General features: G+C 48.0%; 1 protein-coding gene and 1 pseudogene across 1 annotated transcript in view; one reads left to right on the top strand and one right to left on the bottom strand.

Annotated features, from left to right (window-relative positions):
- Positions 1 to 35: 35 nt before the first annotated feature.
- The window catches only part of ENTPD2 (ectonucleoside triphosphate diphosphohydrolase 2), a 36,036-nt gene continuing 20,178 nt past the window's right edge, over positions 36 to 15,893 (bottom strand). Inside the window, exons 3-9 of the mRNA XM_033137853.1 lie at positions 10,580 to 10,730; positions 8,383 to 8,542; positions 6,962 to 7,192; positions 5,546 to 5,815; positions 4,002 to 4,121; positions 2,821 to 2,955; positions 36 to 1,042 (exon numbers count right to left, since the gene is read on the bottom strand). Coding sequence (XP_032993744.1) covers positions 839 to 1,042; positions 2,821 to 2,955; positions 4,002 to 4,121; positions 5,546 to 5,815; positions 6,962 to 7,192; positions 8,383 to 8,542; positions 10,580 to 10,730 — 1,271 coding nt within the window. The 3' untranslated portion in view covers positions 36 to 838. The remainder of the gene's footprint in view (positions 1,043 to 2,820; positions 2,956 to 4,001; positions 4,122 to 5,545; positions 5,816 to 6,961; positions 7,193 to 8,382; positions 8,543 to 10,579; positions 10,731 to 15,893) is intronic.
- On the top strand, positions 11,656 to 13,259 carry LOC117040224 (annotated as a pseudogene).

Below are 15,893 nucleotides of genomic sequence, written 5' to 3'. Positions count from 1 at the left end.
TTCCCAGTCCTATCTGGAGATGTAACCAAGGACTGGACCTGGGACCTTCTGCATGTAAAGCAGGAGCTCTACCGCTGAGCTGCACGCAGGTCTCTCTGCCGCCTCTCAGCCTTGCTTTGCTCAATGGTAAGGTGTCCCTGGGGGAGCTCAAAGAAATCAGAGCCACAGGTGACCACATCACAGGTGCAATTTGTGCCGCACCTGGTGCTTATCTACAGTGCCAGATTTCAGGCACACTGGTCTATTTGTAATGTAAAAAGTTGGTGTGGTTTTTTTCCCCAATCCCCCCACCCAACATTTCTTCCCAGGGCTGGAGCCTTGCCAAGAACAAAGCAGTCATGGCAGATTCAATATGAATCTAACTTGGGGGTCCCTGAGCTTCAATAAGTAACAGATACGCAAGCAGAGCAGAGGAGTGGGTGAAAGTCCAGAAAAACCTTGCTTTCAGCTGGAGTCCACATTAAGAGAAAACAAGAACAACCACAACCACTCCTCTTCCAGAAGTTGTGATTTTTTTCACTGGCTCTTCAACAATGGAAGAAAACGAGGGAAGCCGATTGTTCAGGCTGCAGCACTCTTGGATCCAAACAAGGGCTTTGTCACAAGCCTCAGGTAAACTGTTCTTCTATCCAGCATCAGTCTCCATCTCCTCTCCCTCTAGGCTGTAGTTGTGGTTTTGGTGGGGAGGGGGCACGTGAGGAATGGGTTCTGATCTCCACAGGGGGATCCAAGCCAACAAGCCGTGAGGTCAGGCTGGACACTGGATGTGGCCCAGGGAGACCCGCCATCTTCACATAAACCCCACCGTTTATGGGCTCCCACCTGCTCAGGGCTGCCCTTACATCACTCCCCGTCCCTTGGAGGATCTCAGCAGGCAGAAGATGCTGGCCAGAGTGACCAGGATGATGGCAACGAAGAGGAGGACCAGGGCAACCCAGGGGCCGTACGCTGTGCCCTTCCAGAAGCCGGTCTCCTCGGCCGGGATCATGTTGGTGAGGTTCAGCATGTATCCCAGGGCCCAGCCGATGGATGTGTCCCCAGCCTGCAGGTAGGAACAAAGAAACTGTTGGAAAAAAGACTCACACGACTTGGGGACGCTTCCCCTGTGGCTACTTCCACCACAAAGCGCTCTCTCGCTTGCGCACCACAGCGACCAGCAGGTCCCCTCTCAAAGCTCCCTGCATCACCATCAAACAACAGGGCTCTGCATGTTCCAGAAGAATTCATGTTGCTAAGAACATAACTGCATTTTTTGCAGGCAGAATACAGGTTACCAAAAGCACAACTGGGTGGTTTTTTCGGGGGGGGGGGAGCTCATATTAGTTATTGAAACACTTTGGTTGGAATCTGAGACGAATGACAGATAGCAAGCAGCAAAAGATAAACTTAGGAGGAAACAGAATGCACATGTTTAATTTAAATATAGATCATTCTCTACCTAGGTCTACATCTAAATTCAAATTGTGTGCTTAGGCACACTCTGTGTATGTATTATAGACTTGGGCCACATTCACACCATATGTTCAAAGAGGCATGATACCCCTTTAAACAGTGCTGGTTTCTTCCAAAGAATTATTTGGGAGCTGTAGTTAATTAAGGGTGCTGAGAGCTGTTAGGAGGCCCCTATTCCCTGTCTCAGAACTACAATTCCCAGAGTTCCACCACCTTCAAGTTCCACTCTGGGAACTGTAGCTCTGAGACGGGGAATAGGGGGCCTCCTAACAGCTCTCAGCACCCTTAACAAACTACAGTTCCCAGGATTCTTTTGAGGGAGCCAGCACTGTTTAAAGTGGGATCATAGGGCTTTAACGGCATGGTGTGAATGTTGCCCCCAGTCTCATGTTTCATGAGGACACACAGTGCTGCTAAGCAAGTTCAGCCATTGGGACTTCCCTACATACATGCACATCCCCCTACCCTTGTCCTTCAAGCCCCACTCTCAGCCTTCAGGGCCACACACACACACACACACACACACACACACACACCTTTCCCCTGCCCCTCTGAGCCCACGCAGCTCCATTGCTGTGACATGTGCTACAATCAAGCCTCACCCATGAGCATGCAGGACGCAGTGACCACATCGTTTCTACACTCCTTGCTTGCAGCTGACCAAGGGTTGTGTGATGCTGTTATACAAATACATTGTGCAACAGCATTTGGATGTGCAGATCTGGCTGCCTCAACTCGAAATGATATTGTAGAGTGGGGGAAAGGTTTAGAAAAAAACAACTACAAAATGATTTGGAGAATGCAGCAACTCCCCTGTGGGACAAGGATGCAGTGTTCAGGACTCCTTAGTTTAGAGGAAAGCCTAGTCAGAGGGGAAATGATAGAAGTGGACGGAGAAATGTTTTTATTCCTCTCACATAATGCCAGAACCCAATTTGACCTGAAAGTTGGAAGATCCAGCACCGATATAAGGAAGTCATTTTTCACACAGTGCCTAGTTAAACTATGGAACTCTCTCCCACAGGAGGAAAAACAAAATAAAAAAATTCCTTCCAGTAGCACCTTAGAGACCCACTAAGTTTGTTCTTGTTTATGAGCTTTCGTGTGCATGCACACTTCTTCAGAACACACTTCTTCCCACAGGAGGAAGCGATGGCCACCAATTTGGATGGATCTGCTCTGCGCCATCAGAAGTAGGAATGCTTCTGAATACCAGCTTCTGGAAACCTCATGAGGGGAGGGGGCTCTTGTGCTGGGCTCCTGCTTGCAGGCTTCTCAGGAGAGGCATCTGGCTGGCCACTGTGAGAACAGGATGCTGGACCTGATGGGCCATTGGCCTGATCCAGCAGCCTCTTCTTAGCTTCTTACCTTTTTCTGGAAGGCGATGTTGGGGAAGGTGCTGTTGTCAAATTTGTAGCCCCGCATGAGAATGAGGTTGATGAAGGTGGTCGCGGAACAGTAATCTGGAAGCCTCTTCTCTAGGCCTGGTGCTTTCTCAAGAAGCTAGATTTGCAGAAGCATGGCAGGCAGAGAGGAGGGAAGAGAAGACGCTTGGTATTCTTCTCAAATGCAAAGCACAACTCTGACTGCCCCCCTCCCAACCTTCTTGGGTCCTGTGCTGCCTGAGGGGAGGGTGTTCCTGGCTGTCACAGGCTGTCACAGGGTACTCCTTCTGCTCAACCCATTCTCCTACCCCAGACTCAGTGGCCTGGGGGTTTTCCTGTGAGGAAATGCAGCCATCTGGCTGAAAAAGATACCTCATCACTGTGTTAAGAGCTGTCTTCTAATCTCAGTTATGTCACCCACAGAATTAACCTCCCAGCTTCCAGGACATCTCCAGCCATCCAAAAGGGGGCATTGCAGAGCCCCCTGCCCTTTCCTCAATTATCTGTTTGCATGGCTGTATCTTTCCTTTGTCCCTGTTTCTGCCTCTTTCCCGGTCCTTAAGGAAAGCAACCACAGAATCACAGAAATGAAGAGCTGGAAGGGAGTCAAAGGGTCACCTACTTCAACCCCCTGTGATGAAGGAATAACACAACAAGTATGGTCCTTCCTCTACATACATCCTGCCTTTCCTCCAAGAAACACAAGGTGGCACACAAGGTTCTTCCTCTCTCTCTCTTCCTCTCCCTCCCCCCCTCCCATACCCACACACCATTTTGTCTCAACAGCCCTGTGAAGTAGGCTAGGCTAAGCGAGAGAGTGAGTCACTCAATGTGAGCTTCGCAGCTCAGGATCCTGCCCCAATACTATCCACTTCTCATCAACTGGTGGGTTGGGACCTGCCAGTGGGTCACAGCCTGATCCAAGGAGGGCCACAGCAGAAATAAAAAAAAATTAAGATATGGGTCCCCCAAATGCATGTTTGGGTAAAACTGGGTCCTGGGTCTAAGAAGGTTGGATGTATCTGCACTATACACCATGCCACCCTACAGCTGAAATCGAAATCTTTTGAAATATCAGATTTCTTCTTAAACCACCAGGACCTTAAAGTCTGGTGCGTGCTTCAGTTTTCATTGGAAAAGCTCCCCCTTACGAGGAAAACCCACCTCAGACCAAGTTGCGCTGCATATTTCATTAGCAGCCTGCTCAAGGTCGCTTGGCACGGCCACCCGTCTCTTCATTTGCGACTGGATGAAGTCCACAGTGTAGAAAAAGGCAGAGAAGGCCTGTTGTTGAGGAGGAGGAGAAGAGGGGAGAGGAAGAAGGTGAGGAGGGTGTGGCATACCACTGGTCGCACTTCCTGGTCACTATAATAATCAATTTCATTTTATTATTATTATTATTTTATTTTTTTAAAAAAATGACTTATTTACATAGCACCAAGCTAAGCCATGGAACAACCTTGATGGCAGAAAGTGAGGAGGAATTAAAGAACCTTTTAATGAGGGTGAATGAGGAGAGCGCAAAATATGGTCTGAAGTTCAACATAAAAAAAAAACTAAAAATGGGGGGAATGGGGTGTCATCCAAACATTCCCCAGTAGGGGGCAGTAGTTAACAACATCCCTGAAACTAGAAAACAGAGGCAGGTACTGTATTCATTTAAGTAATCCAAATGAATGAATTATTCATTACAGTCACAGACCAATGAAAGGAAACACCCAAAAAAATCATCATAGGAGCCAACTCCTAGGGGCCAAGGTCCCTTCAGCCCCCCCCCCAATAAAATATTTGAGAGGGTCACCACTACCCCCAAAGTTGATGGGCATTGCCATTCAACTGGTGTGTGCGCACTGCATCTTGTTATTTATTATATGGAGCAGGGTTTATCTGCTGACTCCCCCCCCCCCAATTTTTTTTATTCAAGTTGGTACCCTGCAAAGCATGCAGCTATGGTTTAATCCAGGGGTAAGCAACCTAAGGCCTAGGGGTTGGATGCGGCCCAATCGCTTTCTAAATCCGGCCCTCAGACAGTTCAGGAATCAGCGTGTTTTTACATGAGTAGAATGCGTCCTTTTATTTAAAATGCATCTCTGTGTTATTTGTGGGGCATAGGAATTCGTTCATTCCCCTCCCAAAAAATATAGTCCAGCCCCGCCCCCCCAAAGGTCTGAGGGACAGCTGAAAAGGATTGCTGATCCCTGCTTTAATCTAACAACTGCACTGTCCAGGTTCACAGAATTTGAAGGAGATTAGAAACTAGGAAAAATATGAATAGTCATAGAAGTTTTGGCCAGATCAGGGTGGAGGGCTGAAGGCTGAACTATGACTTGGAGGTCACTGTCCTCCCTTCCTCTAAGGAAAATAGGAAAATGCCTTACACCGAGTCAGACCAGTTAATCTTGCGCAACATCACCTACGCTGAGTGGCAGCAGTTCTCCAGTGTTTCGGACCTACCTGGAGATGCCACTAGGGACTGAACCTGAGACCTGCTGCATGCAAAGCAAGCGCTCTAAGCTGCAGCCCTTCCCCTTAAATCCTTTGCAAGACCCTGATTAATTGGCGGGAAATGCAATGTGCTCTACACATGCCCAGAGGCACCCTTATCCATCTGTACTTGGTGTATTCTGAATTCTGGTCCTGCTATTTGGGCCAAGGCTCAAAGAGGGCCTCCCTTCTCCCATGACATTCCGCCGCCTCGAGCTACTCACGATAAAGTTTCCTGTGACACTTGGCTGGAAGATTTGGTCAAAGGAGCAGTGGGAATAGGGGCACGCAGTGAAGTGGAAGAGGCTCTCCACGTGCTGGTGGCACTTGGCTGCATTTCCAGAGCCGCTCATGTTGACTATTGCGGTGGGGAAATAGCTGGTCGGCTTCTCCGCTTCAGTGCATGGCGAGTCATAGATGCTTCCCACTGTGAAGTTCTTCCAGTATCCTATGGGCCAGCAGGGGTTGCTCACCTGGAGAACATACCTTTCGGCCTGTTGTGGGTGAAAATAACCAGTCTGAGTCAACCAACCAAACACCAGGCCCTTTGGGGTTCTCTGGAGTTTGTACTATCATTGAATTGTGGAGCTGGAAGGGACCCCAAGAGTCACCCAGTCCAACACCCTGAAGTGCAGGAATCTCAACTAAAGAATCCCTGGCAGGCAGCCAATGAAGGAAAGTCCAGAGGGAGCCACTTCCACTGTCAAACAGCTCTTGCCACTGGAAATTCTGTGCTAGGATGGCGCCCTCCAGATGTTTCTGGCCCGCAACTCATGGAAGTCCAAAACATCTGGAGGGCACCAATCTCTCTGTCCTGGAGCAGCCCTCAATTGGCAGGCATTGGTGGGAATTATAATTGTCCTGTCCAGCACAGGTTGAAGTGCCACCACTAAGGGGGGGGGACTTTTGTGGATGGGAGTCCCAGGTAGGTGCCCCCAGTGGGTCCTGATGGTTGGTGAAGCCTCCACACATATTCATTTTCAGCTCCAAACATAGGTCTAACACACCGTCTTGAGCTGGCTTCGATTCTATGTGGGCAATGACCAGATGTTCACATAAGCACAGCTAGAGGCCCAAAAGTGATTATTTTTTTTAAAAAAAGCCCAACAATACCTTCTGTTGCCTCTTTCTAAACCTTCTACACCTTCTGTTGTCTCTGCCTCTCAATACTACATGTGATGGATGTTCTTCAAATGCTGCTCACTCAGTCCACAAGGACTGACTGGCCCAATCCTTCCTACCCTACCCAACCCTAAACCATTTGCCCTAAAGAGACTCTCGTAGCACATAGGTCTGTGGGGGGGCATGGGGGTGATGGCCTTGGTGTCAAACAGAGTCTTCCAGAATTCAAGCAACTTGGGAACAGGCAGTGATGGCCACCAACCTGGATGCCTTTAAATGAGCTTTGGACAAATTCATGGAGGAGAGGGTTACCAATGGCTACTGGGTACAATGTCTATGCTCTGCCTCCATGGTCAGAGGCTGCAATACTTCTGAATACCGGTTGCTGTTTGGACTCTACTTGAGGGTTTCCCACTGGGGCATCTGGTCAGCCGCTGTGAGAACAGTATGCTGGGGCCATTGGCCTGATCCAGCAAACATTTCTTATGTTCTTATGGCCTCCAGCCCTACTCCCTTACCTTCAGCACCTTGGACAGAAGCCTCTTCAGGATCTGGTCCCTGCCATAGCAGAGGAAACTGTGTGTGTAGACCTTGTAAGTCTGCCCGTACAGCCGCAGCATCACCTCGTTGGCAGGGCGGCTCTCGATATCCTCTGGTGTCTCAAAGGTGATTTGGGTGGAAGCTCCCCCCAGGTCCATGGCGCCCAGGGTCTTCTTCTTGGGATGGACCCACTGTCCAATCCATCCATACTGAATTAAAAGGAACAGGAATTGTCATCTTAGAGGAGCTGCCATCAAAGCACAGAACTAGCCTGGTGGCTCTTGACTTAGTTTGCCAGAGCACCTGAATGCTCAGCCTTTCTACGAGACGTGTTTTTCTCTCTGCATGGTGAGTTCCTCTTATGAGGCCCTGGCAGATGTTGGTGGACCAACTCCCCTCACCCCTGAGCACGGGGCCTGCAGGCAGGAGCTGGTGGGAGCTGGAGTCCAGCAGCATCCAGAGGGCACCCCAGCTTTAGCCGCTGTATCATGCAAAGCCTTTGGGGCAGAAACTGCACTGTCTCAATGTCCTGTTCCACACCTGGCAGCGAATGACTTCGGTTCACGTTTAATAATAATAATAATAATAATAATTTTATTTATACCCCGCCCTTCCCAGCCAGAGAACCGGGCTCAGGGCGGCTAACATCAATTAAAATCACAACAAAAAACATAAAAACGATCAATTTAAAATAACAGATTAAAATACAAATTTAAAATTCAATTAAAACTGCAGGTCTCAATTTCAAAATAACCCACCAATAAAAGATGAAGCATAAATATTAAACAGAAACCAACCCAAAGGCCAGGTGGAACAGCTCCGTCTTGCAGGCCCTGCGGAAAGATGCCAAATCCCGCAGGGCCCTGGTCTCCCGTGATAGGCTATTCCACCAAGTCGGGGCCAATATTGAGAAGGCCCTGGCCCTAGTTGAGGCCAACCTAACGTCTTTGTTGCTCGGGACCTCCAAAAGATTATCACTTGAGGACCTTAAGGTCCTACATGGGACATACCAGGAGAGGCGGTCCCTTAGATACGAGGGTCCCAAACCGCATAGGGCTTTAAAGGTCAAAACCAGCACCTTAAACCTGATCCTGTACTCCACCGGGAGCCAGTGCAGCTGGTAAAGCACTGGATGAATGTGGTCCCGCGGCAAAGACCCGGTAAGGAGCCTCGCCGCGGCATTCTGCACCCGCTGGAGTTTCTGGGTCAGCTTTAGGGGCAGCCCCGCGTAGAGCGAGTTACAATAGTCAAGTCTGGAGGTGACCGTCGCATGGATCACTGTGGCCAGATCAGGGCGAGAGAGGTAGGGGGCCAACTGCTTAATACGGCGGAGATGGAAAAATGCCACCTTTTAATATAGTTAAAAGGGTTTCAAAGAAAGAAAGTAGGACTCTTCTACCTTGATGAAGTTCTCCAGGAGATAGTTAGCTGTGACCCAGCCAAACACACCCTCATCCTCTCCGCTCAGGATCCTCGCTCCACGGAAGTCAAAGGGGTACTGTTTCATAGTGGAGCTCACAGCTGCAAGGACCCTGTCCGAAGCCTCAGGGTTAGTGAGGCTGCCAAAAGAACAAGAACAGATGTCTGGATCAGGCTGGAAGTTGGACAGCAGTGACCCAAGCAGCCAGCTAGATACATGGGTGCAGAAACATGGGAACATAGGAAGCTGCCTTAGTCAAACGATTGGTCCACCTCACTCAGTACTGTCTGCACTAACTGGCAGCAGCTGTCCAGGGTTTCAGGGAGGGGGTGTCTCACAACCCTACCTGGAGATGCCAGAGATTGAACCTGGGACTGTCTGATTGCACGGCAGATGCTCTCTGCCACTGAACTAAGACCCTTCCTTCAACTCTCCCTACTCAACAGCAGATAGTGCAAAGCGGGCAAAACTGAACTGGATGGCCAGTGTTGTCTTGTTGCTGTTGTTGGTGTTGTGGTTCATTCATTTCATTCCTATGCTGTTTTATATTTTTAAGGGGGGGGCGAACCTCAGGGCTGTTTACCACACAGAAGCATCAAATAAAATAATCCAGAATAAGACAGTGCTGAAGAAAGTCAAACATTCAGAGCAACATTCAAAGCAACAGGAAACTAAAACATAATAATAATAATAATAATAATAATAATAATAATAATAATAATAATAATATTTATTTATACTCTACCCTCCCCGGCCAAGATCGGGCTAAATATAAATACAGTAAAAACATTAAAAACAACAACAACAACAACAACAACAACAACAACAACAACAACAACAACAAACAACAAAACAGTTGATTAAAATGTAAGTTAGGATACAGTTTAAAATGCAGCTTAAAATGCAGCCTCATTTTAGTGGTAGCCTATAGATCAAAACCATAAGGGGAGAAAACGTCAAATATTCACCGGGGCCAATTATCCATGCTGGTCCTATATGGGCCAGTAAAAAGAGCCAAGGGGAAATTTATATACATGTCCCATATAAAGATAAAATATAATCTAAAAGGTTCGAAATGAAACACTACTAAAGGAAGTCAAATATAAAATGAGCCTTTAAAACAGCATAATTAACAAGAGAATAAAATATTATCATAAGCATACTGTTAACAGTTTTGGGAGTTTGTTAGAACCCCAACGCACACAGTGATTGCTCATGTGCTTACTCACTGGGTGCTGATGATGGTCAATACCCTTCAAAGAAACTGCGGGAAGGAGAAATTGTGATCAGAGCTACGTGTGCAAATGTAACAATTGATCTTTTAGCGCCCAGCACCTACACTTTGGAATTCCCTGCCTCTTGATATCTGTGCTTTTCTAAAAACACGGCTGCGCCTACCCAGTTGGTGCAAAGTTTTGATTTGTTTTTAGTCTATTGTTATTTTAACTTTTCAAAAGTCTTAAAATGTTGTTAATTTTTCTTATTGACAATTTTATTGATTTATATTTTTGTGAACTGTTTTGCAGTGTGTGTGTGTGTGTCTGTGTTTTACAATCAAACGGGGTATAAATTTAATGAAATAAAATAAATGTGTAATCCTATGTGGCAGAGATAAATCATGCTCCAAAACAATAAAGTGGGTTATAATTGGAAATTTTAAACAAACACACAAACATGCATGTGATATTAAAAATGCATGTAGTGTGTGTGTGTGTGTGTGTGTGTGTGTGAGAGAGAGAGAGAGAGAGAGAGAGAGAGAGAGAGAGAGAAGTTCCTCCCCCGCCTTGTAATACTATTGTAATACTAGAAGTGAGGATCATCCAATTAAGTTGATGGGCAGCAGGTCCAAGCAAATGATGGAACTCACTGCCACAAGATACCGTGGGGGCCCACTGGCTTAGGTGGTTTCAAAAAGAGACTAGACAAATTCAAGGGTGGTGGAGGAGGAGCCACCCATGATGTCAGTCTCCCTCTGAAAGCCTGGTGCCTGGCGTGCTCTGGTCCATGGGGTTACGAAGAGTCGGACATGACTAAACAACTAAACAACAACACCTCTGAAAGACAGTTCCTGGGGAGCTGCAGCCGTGACAACCAGTGATGAGGGTGACACGGCAATGATAGATAGAAGCATGGAAAAAATGCCCCGAGATGCCAGGATAGGCTACGGAGTTCTCACTTGAGCAGTCGCATGCCGGCCGTGGCTCCCAGGTACAGAGGGGTGGCTGCATGCCTCTCCTTCGGAACATCAACTTGGGCCTGGTCAAGACAAGCCTGCAAGCTCCGTCCAGCTGCTGAGGGGTCTGCAACGTAGCTGGAGATGCCTCCACCTGCAGATTCAACCAGAGACAAAGCCATCATTCCCAGTCTAGGGGCACAGTAGGGGATGGGCATTCAAAGGAGAAGGTGTACTGGTCATGCCAGTTGATCATTGGTCACAGGGAGCCTCTCTGGAAGAGCATTCCCAGTGCCAACCAGACAACGGCACAGAAAGTGCATCTTCAGAAGAGGCTTCTGTCACCTCCAATCACACAGTGACCATCACTGAACTCCGCAGGTGTCAATCGTCTGGTGCCATGGTGACATCAAGTGGCTGGCAGGTGGGTGGTGTGGTGTGGTGTGTGGCCGTATTGACGTAGGCATATGCAGGAACATAGGAATCTGCTTTGTATCAGCTCAGGCCTTTGGTCTATTTAGCTCGGTATTGCCGGCACTGACTGGCAGCAATGGCTCTCCAGGATTTCAGATAGGGAGCCTGGAGATACCACTGAGGATTGAACACCTGGGACCTTCTGCTTGCAAGGAAGATGCTCCTGAGATAGCAGTTCCAAAGAACATCTGAAATTAGACTCTCTGTGTTAGGGTTCATCCACACTTCCTCTGGCCCCTAGCCTAGAAAGCACATGTCCAAGCAGTTTTCTGCTTGTTCCGCCACTTTCCCTGGGAAAACTCACTATTTGGAGTTGAACTGGGCAAACAGTCATCTGTGGTGGAAACCGGATCGGTGTTTGCTCCAATTCAGTGGTAAAGAATAGGTTTTCCTGGGGAAAAGCAGCGGGACAAGCAGAAGTGTGCTTAACCCTCTTGCTGCCGTGGCAGAGTCTTGTGTGCTGAGAGAGAGAGCGGGAGCCGGGCCGGCCAGACGCCCGGTGCATTGTAGGGCTGGCTGGCTGGGCTGGGGGGTCAAGGTGGCGGAGGGGAGTCCCGTTCACGGGAGAGCAAGGAGCAGCCAGGGAGACGTGAATAATTATTACCAGGAAAGCACACCAACAAATTTCCTGAAGAAGAGAAAAAGCTTCTCGTACTTATTGTGTGAGAATCATGTCTGTCCAGGAGTCCTTTAATCCAGAAAGTTATGAACTTGACAAGAGCTTTCGGCTAACAAGATTCACTGAACTTAAAGGCACTGGCTATAAAGTGCCTCAGGACATTTTACAGAAATTGCTTGAATCTCTATAAGAAAAACAGTTTTGGGGAGCTGTTATGCCTAGATTGGGAATTGGAATGGACACTTGTGTTATTCCTTTAAGACATGGATGCCTATCTCTGGTCCAGACAACAGATTACATTTATCCTATTGTGGATGATGCTTATGTCATGGGACGTGTAGCCTGTGCCAATGTTCTTAGTGACCTTTATGCCATGGGAGTATCTGAGTGTGGCAACATGTTGATGCTGTTTGGAATAAGTAATAAAATGACAGATAGGGAAAGGCACAAAGTAATGCCTCTAATTATCCAAGGTTTCAAAGATGCCGCAGAAGAGGCAGGAACTTCAGTGACTGGTGGCCAGACAGTATTAAACCCTTGGATTGTTTTCGGAGGTGTGGCCACAACAGTCTGCCAGCCTAATGAGTTTATAATGCCAGGAGACGTGCTTGTGTTAACTAAACCCTTGGGAGCGCAGGTTGCTGTAGCTGTCCACCAGTGGCTAGATATTCCAGAAAAATGGAATAAAATCAAGTTTGTCGCTACACAAGAAGATGTGGAGCTAGCCTATCAAGAAGCAATGATGAATATGGCAAGACTCAACAGAACAGCTGCAGGACTGATGCACACATTCAATGCACATACAGCCACAGACACCACAGGCTTTGGAATCCTGGGGCATGCACAAAATTTAGCCAAGCAGCAACACAATGAGGTTTCTTTTGTTATAAACAATTTTCCTGTTCTTGCCAAAATGGCTGCAGTCAGCAAGGCATGTGGCAACATGTTTGGCCTTATGAATGGGACGTGTCCTGAGACTTCAGGAGGACTCCTTATTTGTTTACCATGTGAACAGGCAGCACGTTTCTGCGCTGAAATCAAGTCTCCGAAATATGGTGAAGTGTAGGGAAACTGGCCATTTGGGCGTATATGACAAAAACCACTAACTGCCCTTATCAGAAAGACCATGCACCAACGTGCACCACACCTAACTGGGTGTAGTGAGAATCATATACAGACAGGCCCATTGATCCACGCAGACATGGCATGTTACCTACGTAAGCAAGAAATAAGCCCAACCATCCATATATGGTACTTCCATATCCTATGGCTGATGAAATGTAGTCCAAATATGATGAAATGTTCCTGTATGCTTTTGTATAAATAAGGCTCTTGCAGCCCAAATAATCATCAGACCCTTTCAACCCACACTGTTGTGAGACTGATCATTTTCGCACAAGACGAGCAGGCCTCGTCAGTGAAGGTCACCAAGCATGGATTATTGGGATTGTAGAAAAGGGCAACCGCACTGCCAGGATGATAGACAAACCTCGAATCATTCAGGTAGCACCACAAGGGGCTACTCAGAACGTGAACCCAACGCCTGGAGCAACTTCTTAATCTAGATGAAATAGCTTTTTAAAAAATAAATAGATCTATTCCTTTATCATTTTACAGCCTAAAGAACTGTAAAAGGAGAAAAGGAAACAACAACAATCTTTATTACGGTCCATAGACCCATCAATTAATTACAAAGCGATACCCAATTTGGCATCCTTCCTTCAGGTAACACAAGACATTTTGTTCAAACTTAGAGTAGGGATCATTAGTTCTTGCAACCACAGATAGAAACTTCGCCACTGCTAATGTTCTGGCACTTGACCGGTCTTCCAAAAGGAACCTGATATAGTAATCCTCTGATTTTCCTGGGAGCGGAGCAAGCAAGGGTAAAATCAGTTCAGCCCTAGCTTGCTCGAACTTCACACAGTGCAGCATAATATGTTTTATAGAATCTGTGTCTTGGGCGCACGAGCACCGTCTGTCCTGGTAGGGGACTCTTCTCAACCTGCCCTCCAACACTGCAGAGGGGGGAAACGTTTAGTTTGGCTTTTGTGAATATCCTTCGGTTGTTTGGTACAGTCAGGTTTTTGATGTAAGATGTTAACTGGCTGGGTGGCCGTTCAGCGAGGGGGCCAGGGGGCAAAGCAGCAAGGCCAGGCCAGGCTTCAGGGCCCAGGGACACCTGGCAGCAGGCAGGGCAGGGATCCATGTGTGGGGTAGCTTGGCTCGCACCCCCTCAAAATCATGTGCCCAGGGCTACAGCACCCCTGGCCCTCCCCACCATATGGAGGGAATGCCTCCGTATAAGCCTGTGTAATTTATGGAGCTGGGGGCTCCACTTTTGTGGGTTCCCAGTGGCCACTGCTGTGGGCAAGTAAGTAAGTTGCCTTAAACATCACAATGGCATGGTTATTGACGAAATTTACTACACCACCATTTGGATAAAGTTCTCCTAAAGGTAAAGGGACCCCTGACCTTTAGGTCCAGTCGTGGACGACTCTGGGGTTGTGGTGCTCATCTCGCTTTATTGGCCAAGGGAGCTGGCATACAGCTTCCGGGTCATGTGGCCAGAATGACTAAGCCTCTTCTGGCGAAACCAGAGCAGCGCACGGAAACACCGTTTGCCTTCCTGCCGGAGCGGTACCTATTTATCTACTTGCACTTTGACGTGCTTTCGAACTGCTAGGCTGGCAGGAGAAAGTCCTCCTAGCTTTCCCCAAAGCTGTGTAGAGCCAGCATGAAATGGCCAGGAGATTAACTTGTGCCCCTTTACATCGCCGAGCCACGCCCTGTTGAGCCACCTTCTGGATCCCAAAACCATTTGTTGGTTTGGCACGGGCAGAGCACCCACCTGGCTCTCTGCCTTGCCTCCCATCATTGTGACATATTATTTTATGTTTTGAAAACAAGCACCTGGGCCTTTTGTGCCATTTGCCCAGCCGATGCCAGCTCTGGAACAGAGACCACATTGCCTTTAAAAAAAGAAAGAAAGAAAGCTGGCACTAAAGATTTCAAAGCAGGTGGGCGAGGCTGGTTCTTTGTCTGGCACTCCGTGGGAAAAGGGAAAGGGAGAAAATGGTGGACTGGCCAACCCAGCTTCTTCTGTGGCATGCCCACTGTACAAAAGCCAGATTGGAGAGCTCAGACAATGGGTCGACCAGATAAGAGCCAGCCGCCACAACGCACTCCCAAGGCAGGCGGCACCAGTTTGACCCAAGAAGGAACAAGTGCCGCACAGAGCAAGATGGAATCCCAGAGTTGTGCTCTTAGGCCGTTGTCTGCTGCATCTTCGCAAGAGTCTTCCAGTCAGGGCTGCAGATAATTCTGCCACATCACTAACTCAGAGGCAATTTGAGCCCTATTTAGAAGACGCAGGTGGCGCTGTGGGTTAAACCACAGAGCCTAGGGCTTGCCAATCAGAAGGTTGGCGGTTCGAATCCCCGCGACGGGGTGAGCTCCCGTTGCTCGGTCCCAGCTCCTGCCAACCTAGCAGTTCGAAAGCACGTCAAAGTGCAAGTAGATAAATAGGTACCGCTCCAGCAGGAAGGTAAACGGCGTTTCCGTGCGCTACTCTGGCTCGCCAGAAGTGGCTTAGTCATGCTGGCCACATGACCCGGAAGCTGTACGCGGGCTCCCTCGGCCTATAGAGCAAAATGAGCGCCACAACCCCAGAGTTGTCCGCGACTGGACCTAGCGGTCAGGGGTCCCTTTATCTTTTTAAGAAGAATGATGATTTCTGACTAGAGTTCCCATTGCCCCTCCAGGAGTCCCTGTTCTCTCCTATCTTCTCTCAGGGAAAAAGGAAGGGGGTTGCTTTCTCTTGGGGGCAGATCATTTTCTGTCACTGCGCCAGAGAGCTTTTCAAGAACAAGAGTAGACCACCGCTTCAATTTTAATTGCGTAATTAAAGTTACAGGTAGGTAGCCGTGTTGGTCTTCCATAGTCAAAACAAAATACAAAATAAAAAAATCCTTCCAGTAGCACCTTAGAAACCAACTAAATTTGTTCTTGGTATGAGCTTTCGTGTGCATGCACACTTCTTCAGATACACGGAAACAGAAGTTACCAGACCCTTATATATAGTGAGAGAGTGGGGAGGGGTATTACTCAGAAGGGTGGTGGGAATGGGGGATTGGCTGATGGGTGTGGAAAACCTGTTGGCGACTGTTAACGACTGCAATTGGTCTTACAGGAAAAGGCAAGGGGTGAGATGGCTAAAGATAG

This window comes from Lacerta agilis, chromosome Z, assembly GCF_009819535.1.
Source record: "Lacerta agilis isolate rLacAgi1 chromosome Z, rLacAgi1.pri, whole genome shotgun sequence".
In the NCBI taxonomy this organism is placed as follows: domain Eukaryota; kingdom Metazoa; phylum Chordata; class Lepidosauria; order Squamata; family Lacertidae; genus Lacerta; species Lacerta agilis.
Note: the sequence above shows the minus strand (reverse complement) of the source record. Positions and strands in the feature narration are given on the sequence as shown.